This window comes from Choristoneura fumiferana, chromosome 18 (assembly GCF_025370935.1).
Source record: "Choristoneura fumiferana chromosome 18, NRCan_CFum_1, whole genome shotgun sequence".
NCBI lineage: Eukaryota > Metazoa > Arthropoda > Insecta > Lepidoptera > Tortricidae > Choristoneura > Choristoneura fumiferana.
The window spans coordinates 15,584,548-15,603,425 of NC_133489.1; the positions used below are offsets into that span (position 1 = coordinate 15,584,548).

The 18,878-nt window shown below is 39.5% G+C and overlaps 2 protein-coding genes across 9 annotated transcripts in view; both read right to left on the bottom strand.

Moving 5' to 3' along the window:
• LOC141438438 (uncharacterized) overlaps positions 1 to 10,678 on the bottom strand; it is a 49,945-nt gene extending 39,267 nt beyond the window's left edge. The window contains exons 1-4 of the mRNA XM_074102306.1: positions 10,577 to 10,678; positions 9,123 to 9,281; positions 6,292 to 6,475; positions 1,782 to 1,937 (exon numbers count right to left, since the gene is read on the bottom strand). Of these exons, the coding sequence (XP_073958407.1) occupies positions 1,782 to 1,937; positions 6,292 to 6,475; positions 9,123 to 9,281; positions 10,577 to 10,667 (590 nt within the window). The 5' untranslated portion in view covers positions 10,668 to 10,678. The remainder of the gene's footprint in view (positions 1 to 1,781; positions 1,938 to 6,291; positions 6,476 to 9,122; positions 9,282 to 10,576) is intronic.
• A 32-nt stretch (positions 10,679 to 10,710) lies between these two features.
• On the bottom strand, positions 10,711 to 18,614 carry LOC141438439 (uncharacterized). 8 transcript variants are annotated; one of them, XR_012452482.1, is made up of 4 exons: positions 18,089 to 18,612; positions 16,903 to 17,211; positions 15,985 to 16,125; positions 14,348 to 14,617 (listed from the first exon to the last, which is right to left on the bottom strand). XR_012452482.1 is itself a non-coding variant. In XM_074102313.1 (3 exons), exons 1-3 carry the CDS (start codon positions 18,476 to 18,478, stop codon positions 10,889 to 10,891), a joined length of 558 nt encoding a protein of 185 aa, XP_073958414.1. In that variant the 5' UTR covers positions 18,479 to 18,612; the 3' UTR covers positions 10,711 to 10,888. The 8 variants fall into 8 exon arrangements, 6 of the variants coding, with proteins under 6 accessions (XP_073958414.1, XP_073958412.1, XP_073958409.1 ...); XM_074102313.1 differs by lacking the exons at positions 14,348 to 14,617; positions 16,903 to 17,211 and adding an exon at positions 10,711 to 10,905 and having other exon boundaries at positions 15,975 to 16,125; XM_074102311.1 differs by lacking the exons at positions 14,348 to 14,617; positions 16,903 to 17,211 and adding an exon at positions 10,713 to 10,905.
• Positions 18,615 to 18,878: the final 264 nt, after the last annotated feature.

Sequence of the window (18,878 nt, forward strand, 5' to 3'; positions counted from 1 at the left end):
CAAAACTTTACACAACCCAGCCAAAATTTAACTCGTTGCAAAATGCATGCCGTGCCGTACAAAATTTCAAAATAATGGAAAGTTAATTTACGAGAAATAACGTACAACGCTGTTGTGGCCGGCAGTTAAACCGCATAAATCACAACCGACTATTCCCTAGAGCTGCAAAGTGACTGCACTTGCTCAATTACCGTCCTAATGTATTACCATAGTCGCAAAACGCGTCGGAAATGGAATTATAGCCGCGTCTCGAGCCTGGTCAGACAACTACCGCGCAAGTACAGGGTGCGCTATGGTGTCCGCCACAGCACTCAGTAGGTACTCGTAGTAGCAGCCGCGACCGGCCGCAATTCCGAACAGAGCATTACCGGTTCCGTTGTGACGACCTTTTGTCCCCTCAGCTACCGGAACATGCGTTTCCGAAACGAACTGCAAATGTATATTAATTTTGGAACGGTCCGGCAATAGCTATAATACTGGTTTAAGCTACGTCCTTTGTCATTTCAACGATTTAATCAATTAGTTTTCATTGCGGATAAAATATTGGCACTGTTTGGTCTATTATCGTGAAGCTTGAAGCTATTTGCTTACTTAATTGAATATCCTTAATGCATGCAATACTGGTAAGCGCACGTTATCTGAAAGCTTTATAGGAAGAGAAAATATGAATTATGTAAAGTATCGGGTCCAGCTAGAAGCTAGTAGGTAATTTATTTAAATTACACACTCGGATGGGGTTCTCCTACGGGACCGATAATATGATAAGGATCAGGTTTAAGAGAATCATATCCCTAACCACTTGTCGTACTACGTAATTTCTGATTTGTAACGCAAATGGTCTTTTTAATATTAAGGAAACCGTTTGTCGTTTGTTTGCAATATGGTAGGTTCATTATACATTGCCGCTTTGGTGTCATCACATCACTTTTCAAATTTTGAATCAAAAGCCTTAGACCTATTTAAAAAAAAAAACCTAAATTTGATATTTCTGTGAAGACACACAATGTTTGTAAATATATATTATAATGAAGAAAATGAATTGTGTTTGTTTCACCACAAAAAAATGAAAACGTATTTACCAAGCTTTCAGAAAAAAAACTACTGGCCTAAGGAAAAAGTTTGCTTATAGTGTAATTGCAACCCCTTTGGAGAACCTTGTTCCATTTTTTTTTCATGTTCTAATATTTGTGGAAAAATGGCGTCGAAACAATAAGCTTTGAGAAAACGTGTTGTAAATTTCTATAATTCAACTTTAAAGTTGGGGAAGAAGTACACAGTGGACCATTTTAGTAAAGAAAATGTACCAGTTTCTACTGTTTACAAGTTTCTGGCATCCTTGGCTGTAGCTCGTGAAAGTGGTAGCGGTCATCCAGCCAAGAAAATGACCAAGAGGAAGTTGCAAGTGCTTCATAGCACTTTTGACAATAAAGATTCGATGAGCTAACGTGATGCCACTAAAAAATGTAATGTTCTCAACCGTACATTTGCCGATCTTTAAAACGATGCCGTAATGCCGGAAGAAGAAGAGAGCACCAGAATATACTGACAAGCAAAAATCGGCCATTATGTGACAATGTCCCTGGATGACCCGAAATTATAAAAGAAAATCGTTCATTTTGTGTAATATCCCATTTGTGGCAAAAATCTGCAACCCTACAATTCGGCTATTTGAACTCTTTAGTAACAAATAATATGTGTAATTAATTAAATGAACATTTTATTTATTTCTTTCTTTAATGTAATTTGCCGTGAATTATTAAAAACTGTTGAGGTATATTTACCTAAACTCTAAAGTAGAAGCACCGTGGTCTGCGAACAGCACCACGGGCGGCGAGTAACGCTCATTGGCGCCGCACAGCCTCGTCTCTGCCGCGCCGCCCGCGCCGGCCGCGCGCACGGCGCTCGCGCCGCTCAGCTGAAGCCAGCCGCCTTCGCAACTGCATCCAAACACCAGTGAGTTAAAATTAAATTAAAATTGACTTTACTGCAATAATTTTATAAGTAAGGAACGTCGTGTGTTCATATAAACAAACGAAAAACATGCTCGGAACGCGGCAGCAGCACGACAGCGGAACTTACCAGCCATCAGGCGATCCGTTTGCTTATTTTATATACTCAGCGGCACAAAATTTGGCCCACTCTACATACAAAATTACCCATTTCTGCATACATTTGAGGGCCAGATTTTTTGCCGCGCATAGTATTTTATTTTATGAAAGCATACCTAGTTGTCATTTTCTTCGACGTCACATGAGGCTAAAGATTCCAACTTGGTGCCTTTTTATTACGCTTAATTTTCGGTGTACTAAATAACATACATACTTGTATATATATTGTATTATACAGGGTGGCTCATTTAGATCGGTCAGTACCGGAAAGTCTGAAACTATAAGACATACGAAGATCTGTTCTTAAGAACCCTGTCACCCGATTTAATAACAAGAAAAAATGCATTCATACATTTAAAAAAAACTCTGTACTCAACTCGGGAATCGAACCCGGACGTTTTGAAAAATAAAACTTGCATTATTAAAAAATATGAAAACAATGCATTTTATTAATTCTAGATATCGTGGCTTAAGCAGCGTTTCCACCAATAATGTGCGAGGATGTGTTGCGAGGAAAGTGTTTTCCACTAACCAATAGAAACGCTTCATTTACACATCCTCGCACAGCACATCTCTGGTGGAAACAGCTGAGCGGGGCGAGGCGAGGTAAATGAAGCGGTTTCTATTGGTTATTGAAAACCTATTCCTCCGCAACACATCCTCGCAGATCTCTGGTGAAACAATGCTTTAATAGTAACATTTATTGCTTATGACGTACACTATCGATATCCAAATAGAATAATATAGGTTTTTTTTTTACCTGGTTCGATTCCCGTGCAGAGAACAAGTTTTTTTTTTAATCTTTGAATGCAATTTTTCTTGTAACTAAAATCGATGATATGGTTCCTAAGAACAGATCTTCGTTTGTCTTATACTTTCAGACTTTCCCATACTGACCGATCTAAATGAGCCATCCTCTGTATGTTTTGCTGGACTTTATGTAGTTGCTCTACAATAAAACATAAATCGTGCCAAACAGTACGAAACAGCAAAAAAACTATTGTGTTATACAAGCAAACGTTTTCAATATTGACGTTATTGAATATGCATATGTTTTAAAAAAACTGCGAATTTGGCTTGCTCTGACCCGAACAGTTCAAGTTCTGAATAATAATGAGGAATCCGTGCTCCAAATACATAGATACTTATTATAGGTAGCTATTACGAGCGGGCTTAGTCGGTCACTCTAAATACCTATTCATTTGACGTCACATTGATCACGATTGCGTGTGTGTGACAGGCCTCGTCCCTTCACACTCGACTTTCACATTTCGGACGATCGCTGTTTTTTGAAACTCTGAGCATTGGAGTTTTTGCATGCGGCGGATAAATAGTGAAAAGCTTGCTTATGAATACCATGAATTTATGTGGCATATTGGATTGCATGGAACAAAAACGTCACCCGTTGCAGAAACTTTTTTTTTTTGACAACACTTGATTATTTCAGTATTGATAACAAGCAGCGCGGACGAGGCTATGACGGGGTGACACTATATACCGGACGTACAATACCGACATAAAATACGACATGATATTTTGTGCCCTTAGGCCACTGGTCCGATCGGCTTGTCCGATTGATCGGGCAACGAATATTTTTTTTACTGTTGGTCGATTGATCGGATAATGAGGATTTCTCAGTCTTATGGTCCTACAATCGAACTAATGGGATTTTCAATGTTTTGTGTCGACCAATCGATGGAACCATGACACCTTAAAATTCCTCGTTCGGACCAAACAACTTATTTTATTCCTAATGGTTCAAACGGTAATGTAATTTAGTTTTTTTTTTCACCAAGTACTCCAAACAAAAGCACCGCCGCGGATGAGCGAGCGAGCGCAGCGAGCGAGATCGATGTAGTCGGAGCGGATCCTACCCGGTCGGATTAGGTTGAAGGGCGAGAGCGGCGAGCAAGGCGGCAGCAGAGCTTCGTTAGGTATTATTTTTATTTCATTCACAGAAAACCCTTAACGTACTATCGGCTGGTCCGCCCGCGTGGAATTCGGTTATCGCGCCCTATTCCCTTTGGAACTGTGCATTTTCCGGGATAAAAGTAGCCTGTGTTATTCCAGACGTCCAGCTACCTACATACCAAATTTCATGACTCTAAGCCCAACTTTGTTATTTAGAGATTTTATCCTTATCCCGTGGAAATATCGGGATAAAAAGTATTCTTTGTTTTAATCCAGGTTATAAACTAACTTTTTGCCAAATTTCATCGGAATCCGTCCAGCCGTTTCAGCGTGTAGAAGTTACAAACATACAGATTCACTCACAAACTCACTCATTTTCACGGATCACGGATTTTCTCATCATTGAATTTAGTTTTTAAGGTTATTAATTTAGTTTTGTTTTTATCATGAAAATTTTACGATCCATAAGCTTTTTTCTTAAAATAAAATCAATATAACCTACATTTGGCAGTTTTCATTTGCAATCATAATTGCAAGAATACCTACCAGCTCTAGGACTGTCTTTACTTGTCATCAAATACAAAAGTTAATCAGAAATGGGTAAAAAAATCGTATTGGATGAGATTTGTTTACATTATTACTTAGTTACAACTTTACAACTTTCAACTTTATAACTTTCTATATTTATTATTTGGATGACAGAATATTAGTAATAGTATATTTCAGTACAATACGTGTTTACCTCTGAAACATTCAAGTAAATTAAGCGAAACACAGTATGCTTGTTTAGTCTACCAAAAATGCTTATCTTACAAATGAATTGTATTTTTTAACCCCCGACGCAAGAAGAGGTGAGTTATAAGTTTGACCGCTATGTGCATCTGTGTGTGTGTGTGTGTTGTGTGTGTTGTGTGTGTGTGTGTGTGTGTGTGTGTGTGTGTGTGTGTGTGTGTGTGTGTCTGTCTGTCTGTCTGTGGCACCGTCGCTCTTAAACGGGTGGACCGATTCGAATGCAGTTTTTTTATTTGATAGCAGGTTTTCTAGCGATGGTTCTTAGACATGTTTTATCAAAATCGGTTCAGCCGTTTTTAAAATATTGAACTTTGAAGTAACAAAGTCGGGAAATTTTTAACTTTTTTTTGGTTAGGTTATTACATGGTGCTCTATAATAAAACTATCTTTATTTATTTATTCAACAAGTCGTTTTCCAATATTTTAGTTATATCAAACTAGCGGCCTGCTCCGGCTTCGCACGGGTATTTAACAAAAAAATTCAGAAATTATAAATTTTAACTCACACACCTCACGTACCTTAATGACGCGAACATCGCGTACCTATTACGAGTATTCCTTTGCAGGTGGTAGGACCTTGTGCAAGGTCCGCCCGGATTGCTACCACCATCTTGCTCGCTATTCCTGCCGTGAAGCAGCAGTGCTTGCACTGTTGTGTTTCGGCGTGGAGAGTAAGACAGCCGGTGAAATTACTGGCACTTGAGATATCCCATCTTAGGCCTCTAGGTTGGCAACGCATCTGCAATACCCCTGGTGTTCCAGATGTTTATGGGCGGTGGTGATCTCTTACCATCAGGGGACCCACTTGCTCGTTTGCCAACCAGTAGCATAAAAAAAAAGTACTAGCTAGCCGAGCGGGGTGAGCGGCGACCATTTTTAAACTCGTGATATCGTTTGAATGGAATGTCTGAATTGAATAATTCAAAAAGTTATGTAAAGGTATTGAAGCAGTTTTGAATATGAAGGAATTTATTTTGATAAGATGAAGTATACCACGTTACAAATAAAGAGTCTTTATATCGGCGGCATTTTTTTTTCAATAATAAAAGAACACTTATTGTGACATAGCTATAATAATGTGTTCTGCAAAGTCGTGGCACATTATTTTATTCTATTATCAATAGTTTTCGCAGCGCACGCGATGTAAGTAATTTTAGGTAATTTTTTACACTTGGGCTTATACAGATATTTTTGAAAATAAATAAATAAATTATTGGATTTTAGTAAGAATTCCTATTTTTTTTCTCAATATAATATAGCCTATGTCACTCGGAGCTATTCCTAACGGTGAAAGATTTTTTATAATCGGTTTAGTAGTTTCGAGCCAATTCAAACAAACAAACAATCAAATCTTTCTTCTTTATATATTAGTTTTAGAAGTATAGATAATTATTATTAATAGAGGCCCTTGCTCTCTTATTTTTACTTATGTGTCTACCCTGGAGTTGACCCAATGCACGCCTATGTTTGGAACACTTGCCTGGTGCCATTGAACCTTCCGACGGAGACGAGTCTGTACAGCTGGATCTCGACCCTCTGGCCAGCGTCCGGCTGGAGCAGGTACGAGCACGCGCCCGGGCCCTGGATCGACGGCGACTTGATCTGCCCGAACGTCTTGCCAGACTTGTTCTTCAGGATGCGCGAGTCTATCGTCATGTTGCACACTGTCAGGAAAATGACTCGAAATAAATGATTAAGGAAAAAAAATATGCACTAAGATTGAGACTATATCTTTGTCATTTTAATTAAGGGTCTAATTGACTCCTGCAAACTTAAAGTTCCTAATGTTTAACATAATTTTCATTTAACATAAAATGCTTTATTTTTGAAGGTATTTTTTTCAGGATTATTGGATAGATTTTTTTATTAATAATCAGAAAACACGATTTAATATTTTGACTAACTTTAGTCAAAATTAGAAACAAGTTTATACATAACATGAGACCGCTTTGGAGCGCTAGTTCAAACAAAATTGTTAACATATATTCCAGATCGTGGTATTTCTAATATAACTTTGTTTCCTAAATTGTGAATGCGTATTATGCCGTGAGAATACAATACGAAGCATGCGTGGGCAACGCGGAGGGAAGCCTGGATTCCCACAAGTAAAAACATTGAAAAGCTCTGATATTGGGCAAGGGTTAATGGTCCGTTATCCAAGAAAAATGTAAACATTGTGCGAGTTGGACGTCCTAATACCCTGGGGATAGCCAACAAACATCGACTCTTTTTTAAATTGTCGTTCATTTAATTTATTTGCATTGATATAAGCAATTGGAAAGTCTCATTCGTAATTCTATTGGTGGCGTGTACGTACCGGCGATGTCGGCTCTCATCGGAATTGGATGGCACGTAATTGGAAATTAAATCAACTTTTCGTCCGCCAAGTTTCGTTTTGATTAGGTATTTTCGTTGTTGATTTGTCAATGAAATGAACGTCAATTTCTTCGTGCAGGAAAGTCCTGGGCTGAATTTTAGGCGTGTTTTAATTTTGAAATAAACAGGTAAGTATCAAACATTTTTGGATCTGTGCATTAAAAAATCGTTTATAGGACTATTTTATCAAAAATTTCAGAAAGGAAAGAACAAATATTCATTTAAAATTCTTATTTTCCTCTCAGATTCAACTTCCTTCTACTTATTTATATGTAAACTGTGTTATTTATGTGTCAATACTTATCATAAATGTGTTAATTGTGCCATAATACCTATCATTACGATTTTTAAATACAATGAGCTAAGCTAGCGTGTTAATTAACTAGTTAGGTATGTCATAACTCAAATGTATTTTTGCAAAAAAACATGTTTAAGAAATAACTTTTCAGCTGTTTTTACTTTTTCTTGACTGACCACGTAGTTTACAGATTTTATATCAATCCTGACTAAAAATGGGACAAAATTCACTTGCAGATACCTACTCACTACACATCACGAAGACGCGCCCCCCCACATTTTATAATTGTAGTTGTAAACGTATCCGTACAAGTTTATGTGTGCGTAGCTCGAACGTGTCCTCCTCAGTCGCAAGCGTACCGTCAATCACGCACACAGCACACTGAGACTAAGATAACGTGTAAGTACGAGGTTTAACTACTCGTGCACATTGATAATTAGCTATGGAGGGGCGCGCCTTTTAACAGATTACAACAGTAAACAGATCTGTAACACAGCAAGTTAATTAAAAACTTGTAAAATAGGTACTTAACAAAAATATACATTAATGAGTGATCAACTACTATTAATTGTTATCCCTGAGTACAACGGTTTTCTTAGGTTTCAACTGTCATAGCCACAGCACTCATAGAGTAACTAATTGGCTTCAGTAGCAACAAGTTGCTGGGAACACCGAACAATAAGTTATGAATACAACTTTCGCGCTAAGCGGGCTGGTTTGTTTGGGTTAACAAAGGATTAGGAATAATTAAAATCGAACTTTGGACGAAATGTACTCTTACACTATACAAAAGCAGGTTCTACAGCGAGAAGTGACGGGACGTACCCTCTTGTATTACGGTACGATGATATGGAGACCGACCATTAAAATGACGTAAGCGATTTCCAGGTCATCAATTTTGAGCGTGATAAGTCGAAAGTGCAGGAAAGGTCGGGAAGATTAAAAGTGGGTGTCTGGCTTTTATTATAATTTTATGCTAGCGTTTGGCTTTCTGTACAAGTAGGTACCTACGAGTTCACCAAAATGGAAAATAAAGTATGAATTTGCGTTTATTGTCGACGTCATGAAAAGGGGGTGTCCTAAATTTCAATAAAACATTGTTTTTTTTAATTGGATTTGGTTTGCGTAGAAAATAAATTGCTATAGCAATATGGTTGTTTGAGTTTTCAAACTTGCCTGGTTCGCGAGATTATATTATTTATTTACTTAAGGCTGCGTTTCCACCAGAGATGTACGAGTATGTGTTGCGAGAAATGCGATTTTCATGAACCAAAAGGAACGCTTCATTTACCTATCCTCGCACAACACAGCTCTAGTGGAAACATTTGAGCGCAGCGAGATATAGTTACCTACGAACCGGACTTTCAACGGTTAACGCAATCACTGCCAACGACGCACCTATGCGTTTTCGGAACTTCGCCCAGTGCCGCTGTCAAAATTATTCATAAATTTTGAGCGCACATGTGCGTTGGTGGCACCTGTAGAAGTCAGGTGACAGTGAATGCGTTAAAAAAACCCGACTGAATGTACCCCACTCATGAAGCTTACTACGGGCAGGAGAGAGTTGGAGGAGTATCTGAATGTGCCATTTGCTGGAAAGCTGGGAGAGGAGCACGCATTCTCCCGTTACAACTTACTATTGGCGCAATATTGTTCGAGGCCGCACTGCGCACAGCGCGCCGGCGCCACGTCGCCGCACGGGCACGCGCCGTCGCGCACGCAGCACGCGCAGTCCCCGTCCGCGCCGCGCGGGCACGCGCAGCCCTTCGGCGACTGCGTCCATAGGTCCACTTGACCTGCCACAAACAGATATGTCACGCTCACGAACGACAGATTCAGTGGAGCGGAGCTACGGCAGGAAAATTGCTAGATGGCGTTAGTATCGTGAGTTGTGGGCGTTAGTTAGCGTTGCAGGCTTGCTTGCGATTGGCTCATTTACTTATTCAACCAATCACAAACGTCAGGCGAAAGTCAAAGTTGTCAAAAGGGCCTCACGATACTAGCACCAACTAGCCTGCCACAGAAATCATTGAGTAATTAATTCAACTAACTTGCTTATTTATTTATTTCAAAGCAATTTAATAAGGTATTTTACGATTAATTGTAAACAAATAATGGTCTCAGGGTTTCAAGGCTAAGGTAATGTTTCTTGTGTTGTTGGAATAGAGTCCTGCGTCATGTTTGTGATTGGTTAAATAACTAAACGAGCCAATCGCAAGCAAGAATTAAACGTCAAACGGACCTCACAATACTAACGCCATCTAGCGATATTTCGCCTATCTGAAAACTCTCATTATGTGCTCAATATTGTATATCGCACGTACTAGAATTACGCATCGAGTCTTAAACCCTACTTCGACTTCGGGCTTCTAATACTTCGTTTTTTCCTTATCTTAAGACACAATGTACTATTTCATCACAATTGCTCGTAAACAGTGTTGAAACATGCAGGCTACCTTGGTTGCAACCCCCCAAATAAAACCCTCGACCTTAATGTGCTTGTCATGAAACCCGTGGTCGGTAAATGAGTCATTGCCCGTACCAATTTTCTTGTCATGAAGCCCAAGGTCGGTAAATGAGTGTGATACTGCATGACGTACAGGAGCGCGCGCATGGCGGGCACATGCTGCGGGGGGTGGGGCGGAGGCTGGCGCTGCCAAGAGCGTAGTCAGCGGTATCGGCAATTTTTGAAAAAATATTAGTTTTTCTTTTACAAATATACAATTTTACTCGCAAATGTGATGAAAAACATTGTATGTCGCACAGGCGGTACTAGAGCTACGAACATCGACTCATTAATGCCCTCAGTCTTCGACTTCGGACTTCGGGCTTCTAATACTCTCGTTTGTAATTCCTTATTACCGCCCTTAAGACACAATGTACTATAGTTCATTCATACATCATGTTTCTCATGCAACACCAAATGGTTTACAGATGTAGTGAATAATATTTTGCCATAGTGTTTTATCGGAAAAGTTCGTATTCATTTATCTTGCTTACTCAACTAACTTACTCAAGTTTATATACTGAAGGTAATTAAGGAAGCAAGATAAATACGAATGTATCCGACAAAACAGGTAGTAATACTTACTCGTAGCGTCAAGAAAAATGGGCGTCCAGGCGATCTGCGCAAAGGCAGTGACGCAGGCGGCCAGCAGCAGCAGTGACAGCGCCAGCTGCATGGTGCGCGCGAGTCACCGCTCCCCTCGCCCCCACCGCGCGCGCCGCCCCAGCACCGGCAACACTCGCATCGAACACGTCACGACACCCCGACACCACCCGAAACGCCGATTCGCTTCATTTCACAGATAAAGTCGATTTGATTGTTATTTCTACGCTCTACTTTATTGCGGTTTTAGTACGAATCCCCGCGATCTTCGTTTTATTTGATTGCGAAACGGGTCTAGACAGTTGTGTTGTCTGTAACAAAAATTTATCTGGATCAAATCAAGTACGTAAATTGTATAAGGCTACACACAACCTTAGAGCGAAAAAAGGAACCGATCAAAGTGTTTTTCGCTCTTATTGCGAAGATATGAAGCTTTTTTTGCTGATTTTGCGTCGATAGATGTGCGGGACACTAATAGGCAGCATATCACTAGAGATGCGAGGAAACAGAGCGATTTGCGATAAAAAAGTCTATATTAATAATTAATCTATATAATATTATAGTAGCGCTGAGCGACACTAAAATAATTAAGCAATTATACTGATAATTTTCTCCGTGCACACGGCTCCATTTCTTCGTCAATCTCTGGTGAGTGCATAGCAAATTATTATATACCTATTGATATGATAGAATCACCGTTGTGTATTTTCCACGAAAGTTCTTATGGATATGTAGTAGTTTTTCCCAACAAGTGGGTCGGGTTCCGTTGGCCTTACTTGCATTTAGCCTTGGCGAGCAGACCACCTTAGTTGTATTTTGTCCGGGTAGCAAAAAGCCTTGGTCTGTAAAACGCCCTCATTGGTATAAGGCCAATATAAGGCATAGTAGACGGAATGACTTGGTTGTAAAACGACTTTAATGTCATAATGTTTTAGTAGGTAAATGGTCTGGTCTGGTCTTGTAAAACTATTTAATACAATCAAGACCTTACACAATTGAGTAATTCTGCCTACTTGTGCATTTCACGACCTAGACGTTTTGCTAAGTAAGTCTTCCTAAAACTTAGACAATTTTGTAATCATAGTATTATATAACCAAGTCATTTTGCATACTTGGTCAGTGTACTACTGAGCCGTTTTGCTCGCCAAGGCTAAATGCAAGTAAGGCCAATGTGACCCGACCCCAAAAATCGATGTCTTTTTACCGAAACTTTACAATCGAGAAATAAAAAATGCCATAATAGTTATTGTTATTATAGTTCAACTTGGTTTCACTCAATCAACTGCCTGAAACAATCCTCAGATAAAGCCATTTAATTTAATTTGAGATATTTGTCTACCTACTTCCATAGTGGAGTTGCATGTTGCTGGCGTGAAACACATAAGTTATGTGACAAAACCAAGCACCAATGAACTTTACCCAACGGCATACAGACGCGCAGTGAAGGTTGTCTCTTAGATACAATGGGTCTACCCAGAACCCACAATATTATCGGTTGCTGCCTAAACAGCTTTTAATACCTTTTTTGTTTTTTGTTAACATGTTGGCTGCCCACCATACTTCACCTGAAGTACGAACCAGGGCAGAAATGTCCCACACACCAACAGATACGAATCACTCAATTGGCAACCTGAAGATTTTGTAATTTGACGAGGATCGCCCTATATATAGGGTTTTTTTGCTCATTTCATTGAAAGTTACAGGAAGAGAAGAAGGTTACAGAAACATGTTAGTAGCAAGAACAGGTAAAACTAAATGTAAAACCTACATAGGGCGATTCTCGTTAGGACGAAAAAATACATACTACTACTATGTAAAAAATCATCAGGTTGCCAAGATCTATTAAATGATACATGTTTCGTTTCTGTTGTTGTGTGGGGACAGTGCTCATACAAATTTGCCCATTGTTCTTCAGCGATCCCACCGGTGAAGCTGACATTATTGAACTATTGCTGAGGTGTCATGACATCAACATCGCCGGTGACACGTTAACGTAACACTAACACACAAAACTGTTAATTGATATTATATGTAGGAATCTATATAAATTAATTGAGTTGCCGAAACGTATGTAAGCGCATAGATTCCGAACGACGGAACGGAAGCCGAGGGCAACAGCTAGTATTATATATTTTTACTGAATCTCAAATTTTGCGCCGAAAATATTTTTCCTTGATTCATTTCCCATTTGTTTCATACGGACGAACGATTTTCGTCGATATCGATAAACATATAGGGTTCTACAGAATAGTCCTGAAAGATATCCTGAATAGTTTACAAAAAAAAAATCTTTCTTCCATATGAAACAGTTGGGAAATGAATCATTTTGGAAAAATATTTTCTTTTTTTTATTCAACTGGATGGTAAACGAGCACGTGGGTCTCCTGATGCTAAGAGATCACCACCGCCCATAAACATCTGCAACACCAGGGGCATTGCAGATGCGTTGCCAACCTAGAGGCCTGAGACGGGATACCTCAAGTGCCAGTAATTTCACCGGCTGTCTTACTCTCCACGCCGAAACACAACAGTGCAAGCACTGCTGCTTCACGGCAGGATTAGCGAGCAAGATGGTGATAGCAATCCGGGCGGACCTTGCACAAGGTCCTACCACCTGCAATTATTCGGTGAAAAACCAGGATCCCATTTTTATACGAATGCTCCCCACGAGAACTCAGATCCATAGGTACCAGCAGAGCAGCAGCTAAAAAGTCACTAGTCCGCTATAAGTGTTATTAGGAGTTATACTCATGGACGACTGTAACCTGCGTATTTTTTTGCATGTAACTTGTGAACTTCTGCGGCAAAACCTAAAAGGAGAGTAACGTGTTTGACTGTAGGTACATACGTCTGTTCCTTTTTCCGTAACTAATCAGCGGCGCAACCGATTTTGATAAAATAACGATACATCTTCATGGCACGAGTAGTGTCACTGAAGATAATAAATAAAAAATGGCGGGTTTTATGCGTTGCAATCTGCGAGCTGAGAAAATTATATTTTGTCAAAAAATAATACGGCCAATTGGATAAACCGATCCCACACCCACCGATATTGAGTATGAGACCCACTTGTAATCACGAACTTTTTCGTCAAAGACAAGTTCTAGGTCACGTTACTGCCCGCTAATGCTCTAATTTGTAATCTTGAGAACATTAAAGGAAAACTACTCATATCAGTCCTACCAGTCACGTCAAAATATCGTCACTACTTTGAGGAAATCTCGTATCTCAAATCAATACGTCAACAAAATTGAACCTTGACCCAATGGTCATAAAGAGCACTCAAAAAGTTTCTCCATTTTGAGATACGAGTTTTTTATAGTAGTGACGATAATACTCAGCGGCACAAAAATTGGCCCCCTCTACTATACATCCCACTTGTCGGGTATCGGATCCGTTTCGTGTCGGATGTCAGTCATTTCTATAGAAAATCGTGTCGGACAAGTGTGAATAGCTTCGTATAAAAATAAATGTTCTGCCACTGGAACACGAAGCTATTCAAACTTGCCCGACACGACTTTCTATAGAAATGACTGACATCTTACAAGAAAAAGGATGTGACACCCGACAAGTGGGAACGGGCTCTTAGTTTTCTTTTCGATCTAATTACGAAATATTCGCAGTAGTTAACAAATTGCGTTACAAATTCAGGATAGATCTCAATAGCACCATAAAAGGTACTGGGAACGAATCTACTGCGAATAATACTAAGTATCACTCTAAAAAAAATCTACTCAAGTAAAACTAGATACAAAAAACACGAGACGTTTAATAGTAACATAGCCGCCATAATTTTAGGGCAAACATCTACAGCAACGATCACGGAACAATTTTGTAATCACAAACAAATTAGTAACCCGTGTCCACGGGACATGCGACTACGTAGTCTTGGTACTGGCAGTCTGGACTGGATTGGCACGCCATGCAGGAGAGGTTGGGACATCTGGACTTCGGTGGAGGGCACTGTGGCGGACATTTTGTAGGGCAAAAGTTCTTTTTCTCAAAGTGATAGCAACAATTACCCTGTGACAAGAAAAAAATAAAGTAAATAAAATAACTGACTCTACAATTGTCTATATAATGCATGATTGTAAACTAGAGCTCGCGCTAAGTACGCCATTAAACGGTAATCTACTTATTTACATAAGCAAATAAGTTCCTCAACTTGGATCCTGTGAATTAATTAACTTTCACAGGTAAAAAGTAGAAATTTCAAGACAAAATTCCTGGCGAGAACTTTTCGTAATTCGAGTAATACGACGCTTTCTGTTAATTACTGAGCTTAGAGCGGGAAGTTGAAAAGTTTCGGTGCTCTCTTTATCCGGGCCTACTTATCGCAGTATTTGTTAAAAAAGCCGAAGAAGAAGTTTAAAAAAAATTAAAGGTTATAAATAAGAGGAAAATGTAGTGCGTGTCTTCAGAAACATCCTGGCACGGTTGTTATGTAGGAATTCGTTCTACTAATGCTTATTGCTGGTTTTAATCAGAATTGATGCTAAATGGAACGAATGGCTCATCTGTTCAATCGAAGCGTCATTGTAAGTACAGCAGAGAGCATCTCGCGAGCTCGGAGGAGACGGATTACATGGCCCAATCACGAGGAACGGTAGCCCTGAGCCCTAGTCGGAAATAAATCCCCATCTGAGCCCTCTCAGCGCTCGACGAATAAACATTGCGGTCCGAGAGGCGTCGCGTCGTCAGAACATATGATCGCAGAATAAAGGCTAATCTTTTCTATAACCTACTTGGAAATCACAGTTCACACTTCTGAAATTCAGTGTAATTCCTGCACAAATTGCTAACAATTACATTTCTTGTTGTGATCCCACCACTACATATTTGTAGATAGGTATACGATAATATACCATTGAAAGGTATCACGATTGTATTAGCTCGCTCTTCCCTGTAGAAGTTTTTTAATAAAAGACTGATTTAAATATTTTTTAAGGTTTCAGTTTGATTCACTTCTCCTTAGTTTTGACCCGAGCTGTAATGAAATTGGTTTTCACCTCGCCGTTTATTCTGCTTTTTGCCCCGGCTTTGAAAGGATATTGCGTGGGAATCTATTCAGATGGCGACTTTCCATACCTGCAATTCTATTAATATTGGTTTCAACTGAATATTAATTTTCGGTAAGCCAATACGGCTGCTCTAATAATCTCTTTAAAATTAAATTTATGATTGAAGAGGCTCGTCTTTATAGAGCTTCTTTAATAAGAAAGTTGTTTGTGGGAAAATGCGCGAATAAGCACACAGCCAGGTTGTCTTTAAATAATTCTACAGACGTCCTTAGAGTCTAGGCACACCTTTTACAATAGAGCAGTTTTAACACATTCAATTATTAATTTATAACTTTCCTTAACAAAAGTTAAGGACTAACCATAGAATACCTGCTCATCTTCACTAATGTAGCGGGATTCCTGGTGGTCGGCGTCGGCGCGGTAACACGACTCCACGAACGGCTTCTTGCGCGGGCGCTTGCCAATCGCTACCTCGCAAGCACGCCTCATCAGCACTGTGGGTTGGTTAGTCTGTAACAAAGGAAATTTTGCTCAAAAAACGAACTGTTGTAGAGTTACATACTATTATGCAGCAAATATTCAACATTAACTTTTGATCGACGACTGTCACTCGACGAACTTCTAATCACGACTAATCTGTAATAGTGTTCCTTTTAAATTCCTTTTATATCATCACAATTTTTTTCAGATTTTTCACTAATTATAATGGTAGGGGGAGACACTAAAAATATAAATAATATTTTTAATTTGAATTTACCAGGGTACATTGTTAGTTCAACCGTTTTAAAGTTGGCCAATCGGGGTATTAAACTCTAATTAAACTCTAACTAGGTATATGTAACGCACTGACAAAAGTTTGTCGTTGTTGCCTCGTAATAAAATAACAAGTTTAGTACCTATGCTGACGGTATACCCCTATCCAAATATTCAACAACATCTGGTTTCAGTAAATATTTTATACGTAAAGTTCATTTACAAAGTTCTCTTTTCAATTAAAATGGTATGTTGTAGGTGAAACGTGAAGCAAACGAAAGTAGCTTAATAATGGAAAGGCAAGCTGAACGAGGTACCGTCACCAGCATTAATATCTGCCACAGCGGAGCGTGCAAAAATATTTGACACGTCCTTCCGGCCTTAGAAATAGAGTCGTATCAGATATTTATGCACGCTTGTTGTGTCAGATATTGGTGCTGGTGACTGTACGAACATGACTTGTTTCAGCCTAAAATAATCATAAACTGCTAAATTACCTTTATGAAAAATATTACAAACATTAAAACGACTTACATAAAATTTTATAGGGTGCTGTATTTTTATAGTATCGACATAAGCACGCGTTTGATTTCAATCGTCTAAAATGTCTTCAAGTGATACTTTTATCGGTTTCTTTCTCATAAAAGAGCAGCCGAGTGTGGTTTTGCCATCACAAAGCGGTACTTTGGCGGGGTCGCATACTTTGACGGGCTTAGTGCACACGTCGCATTCAATTGACACGTCGCGTGGGCACCGCTGCAGGAAGTTTGGCGTGCCCAGGACAGAGTGCTCCTGATCTTGCATGCCGTTGCGCTTGAATGCGGAGACGGGTAGCTGGCGCACCTGCAACCACACACCCGTTTAATCTCGCTCCGCTAATCTCAAACAATATTTTCATTCGACGTCTTTCACAAATAACTCAATTTGTCGTTAGCGCCAGGAGAAAAATATCCAATTCATTACACTAAGTTCCATCACCCTTTGCGCAGTTAAATATGTAAAGCTTCCATTCGCATCTATTCTAATTCAGAACTACTACACAGTATACAGTCACTATTGTCTGTCTTCATGATCCCTCTTTATTACATACGTTATCATTAATGCACCAACAGTTATCGCTTCTTAAAGACGACCTTGACAGGCAATTTCTTCATTGGTTTTATAGGTATAGCTCTCGGGTAGTCACCGCACCACGCGTCGTGCCAGCATTTACGAATAAATGCTACGCCGCCGCTTTTGAAATCTTGATCCTGGAGTCCATTTCTTTTAAGCGCTGATGATGGCAAGGGCCAAACCTGCCAAACGTAGTCTTGGGTGGTCATTCACGTTTTTTTTTTGCAATTTTGCCAAAGTGCATATTTTCTAGGCGCATGGATCATTTTTTGACTTTTTTCTTTTAGTGATAGGTAACATTTCTTGAGTTACTCTAGAGTATATTTTGCGAAGTGGGTCAACTGCAGTATATACATAACTTCCTTCTGGGCCTTCGCCCGCGCACAGGTATCGAATAGCTCCTCTATACCCGTGGATCTGGTCTTGGATCCCGTTACGCTGGTACGCGGACTTCGGAAGCCTACCAAGGCGTGTTGGAACATACCGTTCCTGAAACCAACCACAAAACAAATGACTAGTTATATACATGGTAGTTGGTTTCAGTTTACGGTTGAATTAACGAAACTGACTACAACTACGAATAATTAAAAAGATTGATGTTACTTACAATACGACCGTCTTCGTATCGATAGCAGGGTATTACGTATTTTGTTTTAACCGGTTTGCAAGTGGGTTGGCAGCAGGGTTCGTAACATGGTGGAGGAGGACACCGAGCCTGGCGTTGAGGTGACTGGTAGGAATCATCACTTGAGCGTGGTCTTGAGCTGCGTTTCTTTGGCTGACAGCAATCGTCATCAGGCTCGTCAGAAAACGCCGGGGACCTTACTGTAGGTTTTGATTTCGGTTTTTCACAGCAATACACCTTTTTAGAACAGCGAGGCAGACAAGGGAAGCAAGCTGGAGCTTCACCGCGACACTTCACTGGAGCGCAGGGCACCATCAACATCGGTCTGACCGAGTAATCTTCACATTCTTCCTCCACGTAACAGCAATCCATGTTTTTATACTTTATACTATATTTCTTGATTTGTACTTTTCAATTTTGATTCATAATTTAAAAATATTACTTAAAATTTAGCAAGAATACTCCAAAACATGCAGTTTTTTGTATGTCAATTTTAAATGAATGCTTTCATTTTTTAAACAGTTCCGGATTCAGCAAGTTTTTTTTTCTTTTATGCCAGTATTCTTTTGTGCTTTTAATAACATAAAAACCTGTTTCGAGAAAAGTGATTATGGACAACCACTAGACAAAACTACAAATTCACAAAGAGCGCATCATAGCGCTTTGTGTGGTATTTGTATCAAGCCGTCTCTTAGAAAACAACGTTTTTGCGAATAAATAAACATTACGTAGAAAAATTACCGTGGCAATGTGATGATTGCAAACTGCTTTA

What these genes read in the sequence shown, in the direction of transcription:
- LOC141438439 (XM_074102308.1), bottom strand. Translation starts at nt 18,478, where the DNA reads ATGGATTGCTGTTACGTGGAGGAAGAATGTGAAGATTACTCGGTCAGA. An exon ending in GATACGAAGACGGTCGTATT is followed by an intron (nt 16,126 to 18,088) that starts GTAAGTAACATC and finishes CCTTTGTTACAG; the next exon opens with ACTAACCAACCCACAGTGCT. An exon ending in ACATTAGTGAAGATGAGCAG is followed by an intron (nt 14,618 to 15,984) that starts GTATTCTATGGT and finishes TTCTTGTCACAG; the next exon opens with GGTAATTGTTGCTATCACTT.